Raw genomic sequence first — 14,367 nt, 5'->3', positions numbered from 1 at the left:
AAATCCTTACCAGCTGAGAATAGGATCCCCTCTCACCCATGAGCATGGCTTCAAAATATGGGCTGGAAAATACACTCCTTTTTTGCAGCTGTAATGAGCGAGGATTTGATAGTGGTGGTCAGTTAAGTGTTTTTATATACATTAGGTCTTGTAAGGTAAAGGTAAAGGGACCCCTGACCATTAGGTCCAGTCGTGACCGACTCTGGGGTTGCGGCACTCATCTTGCTTTATTGGCCGAGGGAGCTGGCGTACAGCTTCCGGGTCATGTGGCCAGCATGATTAAGCCACTTCTGGCGAACCAGAGCAGCACACGGAAACACTGTTTACCTTTCTGCCGGAGTGGTACCTATTTATCTACTTGCACTTTGACGTTCTTTCGAACTGCTAGGTTGGCAGGAGCAGGGACCGAGCAACGGGAGCTCACTCCGTCGCGGGGATTTGAACCGCCGACCTTCTGATCGGCAAGTCCTAGGCTCTGTGGTTTAACCCACAGCGCCACCCGCACCCACTTGTACCAATCCACTATTTTTTGTGTTTGCCTTTAGAAGCAGGGGGTGAGGAGAGGCAGAACTTCCAAAATGTTCAGGGAGGGACCATAGCTTGTTGGAAGAGAATCTCCTTTTCATGTAGAAACTCTCAGGATCCCCAACATTCCAATTAAAAAGGGCCAGGGAGCAGTTTCTGGGATCTGTGGAGAGCTACTGCTGAGAGAAGGTAGAGAATTCTGAGCTGGACAAATTATTTGACCTATTATAAAGCAGCTTTTTTATGTTGTTCATACCCACCTATACCAAAAGAGACATCCATTGTTTCAGCAAAGGGGGTTCTCAAAGGGCCATACTTCTCCTCTGTCAATTTTAAGTTCTTGACAGAAAATTTAATCCGGATGCCAATGTGCTACTTTCCGGGGGGGGGGGGCACAGGAATGTCACAGAGATCTGGCACCACTTGTTTGTTCTAGGATTAAGAAAACTTTGGGATTAATTAGAAGCTGCCAGAGGTTTTTAAATCAAAGGCAACCATCTGCATGATCAAATACTTCTCATCAGATACAGCTTAGCAGATTTAATTTTGCAGCTTGTCTTCAATGGCCTGGTTCTAGGTGGTTGTCTCTGGAGAAGGAAAAGGGTATTTTCCGAATATGTGGGGCTTTAATAAACCCAGCCGTTTTCAAGGATTTGTTCCCTTGCCTTCTTTTGTTACTCGGCATTAACTGGTCCATTTGGCACAATATGGACTTTGGATACTGGTGGTTCTCTGGTGACTTGGCAGAGATTCCCCTCCCCCCCAATGCATCTGGCTTCAGTCCATTTAATTGGAGATGTACAGAACTGGAACCTTCTGTCTGCAAAGCAGGGACCACTTTTTCTCTCGTAGAGGCTGAGAACCGACAAAAGAACATGCCCCTATCAGCAGCGCTAACAAACTGCATGCTTGCACCATTTGTGCTAGTTAGAACAGCTGCAGGACGTCTTGAATAAGTGGCTGCCATCTCATGTTAACTCTCCTAAATCTGGATGACTGCAATCCAGATCTAGGCAGTCCTTTTAAGTCTCCTTTAAAACTTGCAAGCACAAACAAGGCCAAGAAAAATGAATAGGATGATTGGGTGGCTAGACTTAGCCAAGTGTCATGTTTCTGACTTGACAAAGTACCTTTACCAATAGCTTCTGATAAGTAACTAGTAGATGGTGTTACACAATATTGCTTCTCTTTTATTAACGCCATCTTCTGCAACATAACCCTCTCCAGATGTTAGGAGAGGGTCAGGAAAGGCAAGAATTGTAGTGTAATGCCTGGTGGGCTCTTTGTTGGCTACCCCTGGAATGGAAACGGGCTGGGGGCTTTGCTTCATTATAGAGGCCTAAGCCATAAAGCGACATGGTTGTAGTTAGGAGCGAAGATTAGTCACACAACTAGTTGCTTTCAGTGGGATTGCCACTGTTAAAGGTAAAGGTAAGGGGACCCCTGACCATTAGGTCCAGTTGTGACCGACTCTGGGGTTGCGGTGCTCATCTCGCTTTATTGGCTGAGGAAGCTGGCGTACAGCTTCTGGGTCATGTGGCCAGCATGACTAAGCCGCTTCTGGCGAACCAGAGCAGCACACGGAAACGCCGTTTACCTTCCCGCCGGAGCGGTACCTATTTATCGACTTGCACTTTGACGTGCTGTCGAACTGCTAGGTTGGCAGGAGCAGGGACCGAGCAACAGGAGCTCACCCCGTCACGGGGATTCAAACCGCTGACCTTCTGATCAGCAAGTCCTAGGCCCTGTGGTTTAACCCACAGCGCCACCCGTGTCCCACTGTTACCTACTGTTAAACCTCAAGAGAAAAACTGGGAGCATTGCCACCCTGTTAGCAAGAGTGATGGAGGCTGTTGCAGTCAAAAATAGGTTTTATTTTTTCTGTTTCATACAAAATACAACCCTGTATGAAAAATGTACATATATGCTTTCGTACATATTTCGTACATATTTCGTACATATTTTGTACATATTTCGTACATATTTCGTACATGTACATATATATATATATATATATATATATATATATATATATATATATATTATATGTCTACAGGTTTACATTTAAAAAAAAACAAAAACAAAAAACCACCAGAGTGTTTTGATTGAATTTTGCTGAGTTTAAGTAATGATTGTAAACACAGAACAGAGCGCACAAGATTTCATCAGGTGCATCAAGCAGATCATGAACAGGATTAAGTTGGGTGGTTGTTCTTGAAACCTAGACTGAAGTCTGACAAAGGCATTTATTACAGCTGCATGATATGATTGGCTTTGTTTTCAGCTTTCCAGCTGTAATCAGTACATGAAACTCAAAAAAAGGTTTGAAGTCATCTTGTGTGCTGTCCTCCTATTTCAATGACGCTCATGCAGAGAGGACGTCCCTGGGATTGTGCCTGACACCTATATCATAACTAGGTCCTTCACTACATAAATACACAAAATAAGAACATGGGATTGTCAGTGCATGCAAATGTCCACAGAGAGGTCTGAGAACAGGCACAAATAACACTTGGAATATATACTTTGAAGCAACCTTGACACCCAGCGGTGCTGCAGAGGTGTTAGAAAGGTGGAACACAATTTTCTTGCCACTGTAAAAGGTTTGGCTATACCCTTCTCCACAGGAGATTCAAAGAAGTTTGCAAGTCTCCTCTGTTCAGTTTCTTTTGGCATCGGGGATATTTCAGAGAATCCATAGTACCTGCAGGACAGCTGTTAGCAAAGTTGCCTAGAGGGGAGCTGGACAAAGGATATAAAGCATTCGTCATTTTCAAGTACGGAGGGAATCAAATTTTCTCAAAAGTGTCATGTAGGAGAAAAAGCAGCAGCAGAATTTCTGTTTGTGGCATTTTCGTTCCCAACTCTCATGATTTCCTTTTAATGAGTGGGGCAGAATCAATTTGTTAAAACTCACGTGGGAAACAGCAAGGATTATTTTTTTCACTGCAATTTGTTACAAGGGTGTGGACAGATTTTAGGTTTGTCAGGTCTACTTTATCTTTTGCTAGAACTCAAAAGATCTGCTAGCGAGAGCCAGGTGCAAAATACCATTCGAATGAAAGAAAAGAGTGCCTCTGAGCGCATCCTAAGCACAGGAATTTGTAACCGGTATTATAACTGAACTGAGCTCACTGTCCTTTATTTCAGCAGTCCAATTAGCTGGGGCGAAAGCTGTTTTTGGTATTGTTAAAACAACTGGGAGGCAGAAACCCTTACCCATCGATGGCAAATCACCCAGAAATTGACCACTCAATCATGGAACTACCTTCCGCTCAGCCCTAGTAGAGACTGGAGGTAGGATTTCTAGACTACAACAATTTTATACCAGTTTAGCTGTCCCTCCAAGAAACTTGGGAAGTAATTTGGAGAGGGCACCTGTGCATTCATATGGGGAAAACTTTAAAAGCTTAAGCCTCAGAAAGAAGGCAGGGAGATGATGCTCTGTGTGCAGGTTCTCCATTCAAACATGCGGTCACGCGGGTTCATTCATTTTGAGGAGGCACAGGTGTGTGGAGGACTGGAGGACACACCTGCCTGCCTGTTTGAATCTGCTCTCTTCAAGTGAAATAATACACAGCCAACTACAGAAGGAATTAAAATGGTAAGAGTGGGAAAAGGTTGCTTAAAAGTGATGCTAATGGAGATTAAAACAGCATCTAAATAATCCCCTATTGTATGGCGAAGTCCTCACGAGAGCCAACCCTGAATTAAGATTCCCTCGGTACCCTTCTGCATTGATCGCAGTAACACAACCGGCAGTTTCACCCCCTCTTCCTTCCCTTCCACTGTATCGACAGACAAATCGAATGGCAAAAGCCGTTTGCATGCTGCAAATTTCCCCCAGCAAAACCCCACATACAGGATAAATTGCTAGGCTGGAAGTATCCGAAGGCTTGATGGACAGCTGCAAAGAAAGTGATCCAGGAATTCCTGTACTAGGAGTAGGAAAGCTCTGTCCGCTCACTGCTGAGATCCTGGTATTTCTTCTACCCCCACAGCCTCTAATGGCTAGTCCCAAGGAAAGATCAGGATCAGGCCTCCACCATTTCTACTTGCTCTTCTCACCACAGGCAGATTTGATTAAAAGATCCTGCTGGTTCCTCCCTGGGAACCTCTTTGGAAAAGGTTTATTCTTCCATTGTCGGGGAGGATCCTGTTTCATTTAAGCATCTGGTTCTCTTCTAAAGGCAAGGAGATGGCGGGAGGGAGCGTGAGAGCTTCAGGAATCTGTGGCAAGTTCTTGCTCTCAAACCACTAGCTGAGCTGACCCCAGGGCGCCTCCTCAAGGCAAGCTGGCTTCTATGCCAGGCCTGAATTTCCATCTTGTGCCAGCGAGTCGGGATGAGAAGAAACCACTAACCCACACAGATTTTGCTCTCTCGAGTCCACGAGTACTTTCATTTTGGTGACGGGGGAAAAGCAATTTGGGGCCACGAATAGATGCACATATATAACATACACAAACCTGGAAGCCTAACAAAATGATTAGGAGAAGATGTGTTCATTGCTCCACATTTATTTCAATGTATAAAAAAGCTAAACAATTCGACTGTTCAAGTGTAAACCCATGAACAAATTACAAGTTTTCCTTCTTTTTTTATATAAAAAAAATTATAGGCATTTATATTTGTTAAGTGATTCATTTAACGTGTCATTCTCATTTTGCTTTTAAAATAAACATCTCGACCTCATTTATATTAGCATTTTGTAATATATAAACATGCGCCTTGCTTCACTCTCATTCATTTGTACTATGTCAGTCGGTCGTCCCCATCCCCCCCTAAAAGATCTTAACACAGACACATCACACTTATTTTTTTGTTTTTAAAAATCTAGCAAGCAGCAATTTCGGTAAGAAAAGTCATGTTTGAACAGCTGCTTAGGTCTCATGAAAGCAGTTCACTCTTGGCTTAATGCAATTTTTGGCTGCTTTGGAGCCTCTGCCCAGCTGCACAAACCATAGTAGTACAAACTGTTTGGGAGATAAAATAAAAAATTCCTTCCAGTAGCACCTTAAAGACCAACTAAGTTAGTTCTTGGTATGAGCTTTCGTGTGCATGCACACTTCTTCAGATACACACGAAAGCTCATACCAAGAACTAACTTAGTTGGTCTTTAAGGTGCTACTGGAAGGAATTTTTTATTTTGACTATGGCAGACCAACACGGCTACCTATCTGTAACTGGAACCATGTTTGGGAGATGTCCCTCAATTTCAAAAACAGTTTTCCACATGGCATAAATGGGTGACTCTTTAAAAATGAGTCTAAACCCCTCCACTCTCATAAGGTTCACAGAGTTAAGTTGCTCAGTTTTCTCTGGAACCACATTTATGCTTGCATCAGTTTTGATTATGATAATCTTAATAATTGCTATTCACTTCAGAGGGGCATTTATTTAATAGGGCTTTAGTATGCTTGTCACCAGGTTTTTAATTCAACAGAGCAGAGGAAGCATTTCTATGAACTCTGATCAGACATTGTTCGTTATATCAAGTGCTCATTAAAAAAAAAAAAAGGGCTCCAGGGCTGGTGCTTAGAAAGGTTTCTGCTGATTCCTGTTAGCTGCTTGCTTCTCTAGACGAATCTTAAAGCTGAGTTTTAGACATTATTTTTCCTTACTAAAAGAACAGCATAAAACACACACACACACACACACGTCAGGTAGACAAAAGATTTGTTCTTTCTTTAAAGTACTGTTTTGGTTACGCTTTCTTACGATTGGTTTTCGATTTTCTTAAAAAATATAAAACTCTCCTCTGTCTCTCTAAAGTGCATCATTGTACCTATGATTTTTAACACAAGCTATTTGAAAGTACAGCAACAAGACAGTTGCGTTCAACAAACATCAACAAAAAATGTTGCCGCCTCATTATCATTGGATCCCATTAAGATTTCGGGAGGGCGGGGGGAACAAACAGTTGTAAGGGCTCCTTGGCGTAAGCCGACACTGTCCTTAAAAAGCAGCAACAAGGAAAGGCTGCTCAGAGGTTTCCCACACTTTCTAACCCTGGGAAACCCTTCTGCATCCAATTTGTCTGCTGAGAAACCTCTGCACAACTGCAATGAACCAATGCAAAAACTTGGTGCATCTCACCATGACTCCAGATGAACCAATAGTGCATTATAGAGTGACACCACCACTGCAGGAGAAAATGAATGATATGGGACACGATTCTTTCAGGGTAGCATGCCTGTCTGCCTGCTACAGACCTTCATATTGAGGAATCTCTATTAAGGCCCCAAGGATTTTCAGGACACAGTTTCGAATCCACAGCCCAGATTCAAACACCTCCGCATGGGAGAGATTAGAGCTGCAATCTGTGCCTCAACTCTGAGGGCTCCCTCTAACTTGCTAAACCAGATTTTACCAAGTTTCCCATTTTTCTCAGCTCTTCTTCTTCTCTGCGTCTTTTCGAAGAGAAGCGCCAGTGTGAAATATTATTTTTAGGACGGGGGGAAGCAGGAGAACAAGAAAATGTCTCTCTCCACTCACTAAAAAAAGGCCAAGGGTGGCACAGTGCTTTCCCACCAATTCGAAACATTCAACTGAGGGCGGCCTTAACAAGAAAAGAAAAGCCGCAGCCCCAACAATCTGAGGTTGCATTTGAGCGCGAGATCCCGAGTAGGAGGTGTCACCTCTTCTTTCAAAGCCACAGAATCAACCCAGGATGCAAGCTCCTCCGCATTAGAACAGACCTGGGTGCTTTATTGGTCTGACAATTACAGACAATTATTTGGCGATTCATGATAACTCAAACTAGTTCACCTCTCTCTCGTTGACACGCAGGAGAAGGCATAAAATCAGGCTCTCGTTAGTCTAAGCGTTTCACAAGTCGCAGGCTGATCAAAGCAGAAGGACCCTTCCTTGTGGGATGGGTGGCGAGTCTTTTGAGTGGATCACCCACCTCAGCCCCCTCCTGCTGGCTTGGGTGAACCAGCTTGGAGGCAGGAGAGGCCCCCCAAGTCTGAAGCAAAGATGCAGGGGCCTCCTCCTTGTCAGACACAGCCCCGGGATTGCTGCTAAGAAGGCCCTCGCAGCGCAAGGACCTCACTGAGTTCTTCAAGCAATCCTTCCTTTGGCTCGGCCAACTTCTTAACTCTACCGGCAAGGTCAAGCGCGCCTTCGTTACATGATCTTGGAGCCAATGTCTCTCTTGCTGATGAGGACCTCCAGCAGCCTCAGCTTGGCCTTAACCTGCTTGTATTCGTTGTATTCTTCCGCCATAGGAGTGCGGTCCTCTTTCTGGACGTTCCTGCAAGAAAGCAGAAGGGAAGGCTTTTTCAGAAGACGTTTCTCCTTCAGACAATGGGCCCATCCAGGATCCTGCTCTCATGGTCACTGAACAGGTGTCCACGGGGAGCCTGTGAGCAGGATGTGAGCACAACAGCACCCTGTAATTTCCAGCACCTGGAATTCAGAGGCATAACACCTCTGGCAGCGGAGGCAGAAAATAGCCATTGCGGTTAAGGAGCCGCTGATAGCCTTGGCCTACATGAATTTGCCTGGTTCTCTTTTAAAGCCATCCCAAGTTGGCGGCCATCCCAAGATGGCTTGGTTTTAAAGCCATCCCAAGTTGGCTTGGTTTAACTATGTGCTGGTTTAACTATGTGCTGAATGAGGTACCGAAATCCTGACACAAATTGAGGTGCCACAAAAAGAAAAAAAGAAAAAAAAGGTGTGCCTTGCCAATCCAGATTGGTGGGGTGGAAATGCTTCAGACAAGCATCTATCCGCTAAACTCAAAAGTTAACATGTACGGAAAATGCCAGGGTGAGGTGATGAACGAAAGGAAAGCTAATACCAGGATGAGTAAAAGGCGGAGGGAAAGCAACAGGCCAAAGTTGTAATCGGAGGGACTGATTTACTGGGGGAGAGGGGTTATAGGCTTGTGGCCCCACCTCCCTTTGTTTTAATCATGCATTTTGGTTTTTTATATTGTATTTTTATGTTGTGAACCACTCAGAGATCTACGGATGAAGGGTGGCATACATATTAAACCAACCAACCAACCAACCAAACAAACAAACAACTTTCTACAGGAAGGAAAGAAAGTGGACAGGACATATTCCTTACATGAATGGTGCAGGTTCCCTGTAGGAAAACAGAGAAGCTTGGCTACTATCTTTAAAAAGAAAATTTCTAGACTTCACAGTGGGCTCTTGTGAACCACAATGCCTGTTGTGACATGAAAATGGAATGGCAGAGCTTGTTTTCATTCCAGGGCCGGAATAGAAACTTCACGTTGCCTCTGGAAATAATTCTCAGATTCACACACATTCTTTCAGAAACAAAACTTGCACACTTACATTAAATCTGCACATATGTTTAGATAGTCTTGTGACATGTGTGAAGGATAAGAGTTTTCAAAGGGTGAACATGAGAAAGTGGGGTTGGCGGTCCCACCAATGATGTTCTCGGTTTCCGCTTATGCTCAGCAGTCTAGAAAGGAATGCTGCTGTCTCAACCCATATCAGGAAGTAAATTCTGAATGAGGCAGCTTGCGCCTCTTTGGCTTCCAAGGCAGTTTTGACAATAGAGATTCCCTGGGGGTACCACATGAATAAAATAAATACCACTATTATAAATTGGGGACAGAGAACCTGTGGCCCTGCAGATGATGCTGGATTCAAACTCTCATCAGTCAAGGCTGGCATGGCCAATGGCCAGGGAAGATGGGAAGTTAAACCAGCAACATCTAGAAGGTCATGGGTTGCCCACCTCTGTTGTAAAGATGCAAGCAAAGTGCCTTGCATTGTAAAGGATAAGTAAATGCTGAATATGATGGTAAATAAAACAAAGGTTCTGATGTGGCAAAGTGAAGGATTGGGGATAAGAAAGAGAAATAAAGTTACCTTCCGTTTTGCCGGAAGAAATTGTCCTCAAAATCTCTCAGTTTTTTCCTGATTCTCTTCTTCTCCTCCCTGACTTCCTGGAGCTGTTCTACAAGTTCTGGCCTATGTAATTTAAGAATAAAGAAAATCAAAACAAAAGCGGACACCCAAACGGAGACACAAAAATACTGCAGAAAGCTAAACAAAGCAAAACAACCTTAAAGTGATAACCGCCACGGGACAGATGGTGATTATCACAGTTCAGCTCCCATTGCTAAGAAAGTATAAGTAACAATTATATATTATAGATCCCTTTCCTAATGTTAGTTACCACCTTAGCCCAAACACACAGTACGCAGAACATGAAAATGACAGCCAGAAACCTGACATACATGGAGGCAGCATGAAGATTTGACAGCCCCATATCTTGGCTGCTTTTTGAAGAGATCCTATCATCCACCGGAGAAACAAAGCCGTCGCCATCATCTTCTAGATGGTCCAAGAAACTTCGCACGTTGAAGTCCGGCTTTATGGTGACTGTGAAATCTGGTTTCGTGTTGCTGTCTTCTTCAGAACCGTCGTCTTCCTCCTGCAGAGACATTTCGGAGCCAATGATTACCATTGCCTGCACTACCTTTACATGCCGCATTCCCTGAAGCAACGCAGTCACATTCCAAACACACAAAGAAGCGGTCTGTAGCACCAGATTGCGAGAAGATCCCTGCCGGATCAGGCCCAAGGCCCCTTGCAAGCGTTAATACGCAGCTGATGGATAATGGCTGCTGCATGGAGACCACTTCCAAGACTTCTGTATATTCTAAGGCAGGCAAAGCTTAAGTAATGGAAGCCTCAGCTTGTTAAAGAAGTCTCCACAAGCTCCTAGAATGATGTCAGGGCAAGTTAAATGCAGGAGAAGAAGGGAACCAAAAGGACGTTAACTTTCCCCCCTTGGTTTAGAGCAGGGTTGGGGAACTGGTGAACTTCCCAAGTATTGTTGGACTCCCATCATCCCTGGGATTGATGGGGGAGGTTTTCTAACAATAATTGGATAACACCTGGCATATAATGACTTAGAGCAGGCATAGGCAAACTCCGGCCCTCCAGATGTTTGGGACTACAATTCCCATCATCCCTGACCACTGGTCCTGTTAGCTAGGGATGGTGGGAATTGTAGTTCCAAACATCTGGAGGGCCGGAGTTTGTGCCTATGTCTGACTTAGAGGTTCTCCTAGCACAATTCACAAGCTTCCTTCAAGTTCTGCCCCTGGAGTGAGGTGTGAGTGGGGCCTCTCTCCCCACACATGGTCAAGGGATGATGGAGAATGGGAAGATCCTCAGGAGTTGCTGGGTTGTGTTGAGGTAGAGCTGGCCCGCCCTTCAAAATCCATTCCTATCCCTGCGTTGCAGCAAGGAAACAGAACGCCTGGTTATTCTGCCTTGTTAAGTTGAACAGCTTAACTAACATTATTTTTTTTGGGGGGGGGTGGTTTGCTGTGGAAGTTCACATTTCTAACTTTGGACAGGTTATCGCTTCATCTTGAGTGACTTGAACGCTTGAAGCCAGCGACGGAGGCTGCCACTGTGAGCCGGCTGGTGGGAGAGCTCAGATTCTCCTCTAATTGCAGCGCTCCCAGAGCAAATGCTGCCAAGGGCTTTGCTCTCATCCAAGGAAAGTGCAAAGGGGGCTTTGCCAACTGGGATTTGGCAGAACCAAAAAAGCCGCCATCACTCCGAGCCATGGGTGTGTAGCCAGGATTTATGTTAGTGGAGCAGGCTCTATGTTGAAGGGGCAGAACCTCAGTAAGTTAAATCTTTTTATTGATTTACTTGGTTTAGGAGGGCGGGTAGCTGCCCATGCTTTGAGTCAATGGAACCTGGTATTAAACATTCATGTTCAATCTTCAAATATTTCATATCTGGGAACTGAAAAAGTAGGGGTAGGGGCTGTTGGTCCTGGAAGAGACGATGCAGACAAACGCCTTTAGTGCGTTCCTGAAGGATTCCTCCAGCCCACATTAAGCGCTTAGGATTTGTGCCAGTAAGATCAGGCTCTGCCTCTAAAGAGTATACAAATGCTGGTTATTTGGACCACAGCTCCCATCAGTGCAAGCTGGGGGGAGGCTGCTCTCCGTTACAAAGGTATGAAACCATTACTGAGAACATTTAGGAAAGCTTTTAATGTTTGATGCGTTACTGTATTTTAATATTTTGTTGGGAGCAGCCCAGAGTGGCAGATGGGCAGGGTATAAATAATAATTTATTATTATTATTACATCATGGGGGTGTCACATGAGGAGACACAATTCCAGTAAGTATGAAGCGTGGCAGAGAAGTCTTCAGTTTGCTCAAGCCCAACCTAGGGCAGATTTGGGCAAAATGTGGTGGCAGAATGGATTGTATCAGTCCAGACTACAGGATGTGTGTGTGGCAGGGGAGGCGATCACATTTTCAAAAATATTTTCCTAAGCAAAAAGGAAGCCACCCTCTCTGGAGTAGAAAGCTTGCAGAAGTGGAGACATTCAGGAGAGAGATCCCTCAACCTGCAGCCTGAAGTGGTACAGTCTATTCTTGCCCCCTCAGAACTCTACCACCTTATTCTGCCACGGCTGTAGATCTGGGCCAAGGCCCAGCATACGAGCCAAAGAAAGGCAAGAAGTAATAATTGCAGAAACAGCATCTTAGGAAGGAGAAGGCGCCAAGGGTGCAAGGAATAAATTGTGCATTTTGCAAATCAAAAGGGAGGCAAAAGAGGAGGAAGGAGGAGGCACTGAAGGGTCAGTTGTAACAGAGGCAGGCAGAACGTGGACAAAGGAAGCTAGACAAAAGCAGCTACTGATTTTGTTTCCTGGAGACATGACAGAAGAACCAACAATTATGGAGAGAGAGAGAGAGAGAGAGAGAGAGAGAGAGAGAGAGAGAAAGAAAGAAAGAAAGAAAGAAAGAAAGAAAGAAAGAAAGAAAGAAAGAAAGAAAGAAAGAAGGGAGGGAGGGAGGGAGGGAGGGAGGAAGGGAGGGAGGAGGGGTGTCTATCACTTTCATTGTGGGAGAAGGGAAGTGATGCAGGCTAAGCAAATGAGTTAGCAGTGGGAGGTTTTTTTCACCTTTATCTCCTTGAAGAAGGAAGCAGTTTCACCCTCGATAATTGGCTGCAGCAAAGGGCTTCTCCGCTTGCTGGAGGGGGAACCCTGTGACAGGCGTTAACAAGCAGGTTACATAATGACCCCTTCCTCCATCATCTCTCCTAATTCCCATTCCTCATTCATTTCCAGATTAAAACCTTTAAAAGTCTCCCCAAGAATGCATTCAATTAAGAAGTGTCAGGGTCGAACCAAACAACAACCATTATCATTATTGTCATCATCCTTCCACGCAATATGGAAACACTGTCTAGTGGCTGCCTTACCCATTATGCTCTTAGATGCAGAAAGATGGCTGCAGTGTACTCCCAAGGCTAAGCAAATGAGCCTCAACAAAAAGGCTCTGGTGCAAGAGGCAGTTCTGATGCACAATCAGGGGCTGCCTTATTCAGACATGCTCAAATGGAACTGTATGGTTGTGAGCGAGATGGAGGTCCAGACTGCAGAGGACTGGCTACTCAGATGCTTGTCATAGATCATATGAAATATGACATTGATTCCATGCATATGGAATCAAAACAACCCCTCAGAGAGCTTTCCCTTGCTTAAGTGCTTGCTGAACTTAATGGGACTGAAGACTGCATTTGTGCAATTCCTCTTGCTTTCAAGGGGACCTGCAGAAGAGAAATCTTTTGCCGGGTGGTGTCCTGGGCCCAGAAGAAGCATGGGCTTATCAGGGTAAATGTGACAACGCCCAATAACCCAAATGGCATCCCATCCATTCATCTGAATAGAAAACTTTTATTCCCCTGCCAAGGCGAAGGCTTGGGGCGTGGGGCAGCAGCAAACTAGTAAAAATAAACTCTCATTCATGAAAATAAAGAGGCAGAAAGTAAGAGGAAAGTATCTCTTGTCTGCACTGGCTGAATGGCCAGAAGGCCTGGCGAGCAGCACTCACAGTGCACTCAAGAGATGCAGTAACCCAATGTGGAAACTGGCACATTTTCTCCCTTTTTCTTGCTCTGAATTCACGTGTCTGGCTGGTCCTCACGGTCACAAAGGCAAACTTCAAATATGTTCCTCAACAATTAGGCCCTGCAGTCAGGAGAACGTGGCAGCTCCCCCTCCTACAACTACTGCCCACCCCCCGCTTGACAAAACATGGAACAAATAATCTCAAACTGTGCCAACTTCCTCTTTCAAAAAAATAAAATTTTAAAAAATCAAAGCTTGGGTCAGAGGCATGCTAACTTAAGGAAGTTTACAAAAAACAAGTTTCCTATTGCTGCCCCATTCCCATCCCACATGACCCGACTCTCTTAGAGAGGCTTTTTGGGAGGAACAGGCCAGTGGGAAGGAGGCGATGGGAAACTTCTCTTAGGATTCAAGTCAATGCTGCAACCCAGAAAAAATGCTATTCCCCAGAATGTCCCTGAGGCATCAATTCTCTTCCCCAATCATAGAATTTTGGGTTCCATTTCTCTCTTTTTTTGATGTGGAATTTTGTATCAGCTGAAAAGTCAATTTGCAATCTACCTTTTGTACTATGGTATTTTTTTTTTAAGTGCCAAAGTGGTTGACTCTCTGGAAGTCTGTACAGATTGTAATGCAAAATTAAAATATGTGTCTTTGAACTGGGGGTGGGGGGAGAAAGAGAGATGCCCCAACCTCTATTCAAGTGGGATCTTTCTGTCTTCCTCTGCTAGCACAACTGTGTTTGTGGAGGAAACTGTAGCTGTCTGTTGTACTTTCTCCTCCACGGGTCAGAAGAAACAGGACGTCTAATTGCTCCCTCCCTTCAGCCAAAGGAGTCTCAAGGACGGCCAACTGGGCAGGGATGCTGGTTCCCTCAAAGAAAAACGTAAGCCAAGTCCCTGGCCCAGTCTCCCTTGTGAACTGCCAGAAGTCTTAATAATAATAATAATAATA

At 44.7% G+C, this 14,367-nt stretch overlaps 1 protein-coding gene and 1 long non-coding RNA gene across 5 annotated transcripts in view; one reads left to right on the top strand and one right to left on the bottom strand.

The window, feature by feature from the left end:
- Positions 1-5,719: 5,719 nt before the first annotated feature.
- Positions 5,720-6,166, top strand: LOC308594400. The gene is made up of 2 exons (XR_014011436.1): positions 5,720-5,791; positions 5,825-6,166. It is a non-coding gene; the product is annotated as an uncharacterized lncRNA (long non-coding RNA).
- Positions 6,167-7,210: 1,044 nt separating this feature from the next.
- Positions 7,211-14,367, bottom strand: part of FAM13A (family with sequence similarity 13 member A) — a 149,046-nt gene continuing 141,889 nt past the window's right edge. For all 4 annotated transcript variants that reach the window (XM_081206972.1, XM_081206971.1, XM_081206973.1 and 1 more), the window contains 4 exons: positions 12,463-12,546; positions 9,754-9,950; positions 9,383-9,484; positions 7,211-7,782 (listed from right to left, as the gene is read on the bottom strand). In XM_081206972.1, coding sequence (XP_081063098.1) covers positions 7,656-7,782; positions 9,383-9,484; positions 9,754-9,950; positions 12,463-12,546 — 510 coding nt within the window. In that variant the 3' untranslated portion in view covers positions 7,211-7,655. The remainder of the gene's footprint in view (positions 7,783-9,382; positions 9,485-9,753; positions 9,951-12,462; positions 12,547-14,367) is intronic.

This window comes from Podarcis bocagei (genome assembly GCF_964188305.1).
Source record: "Podarcis bocagei genome assembly, chromosome: 9".
NCBI classification, from domain to species: Eukaryota; Metazoa; Chordata; class Lepidosauria; order Squamata; family Lacertidae; genus Podarcis; species Podarcis bocagei.
The sequence above is the reverse complement of the archived record's forward strand: the minus strand, read 5'-3'. Positions and strand labels throughout refer to the sequence as shown.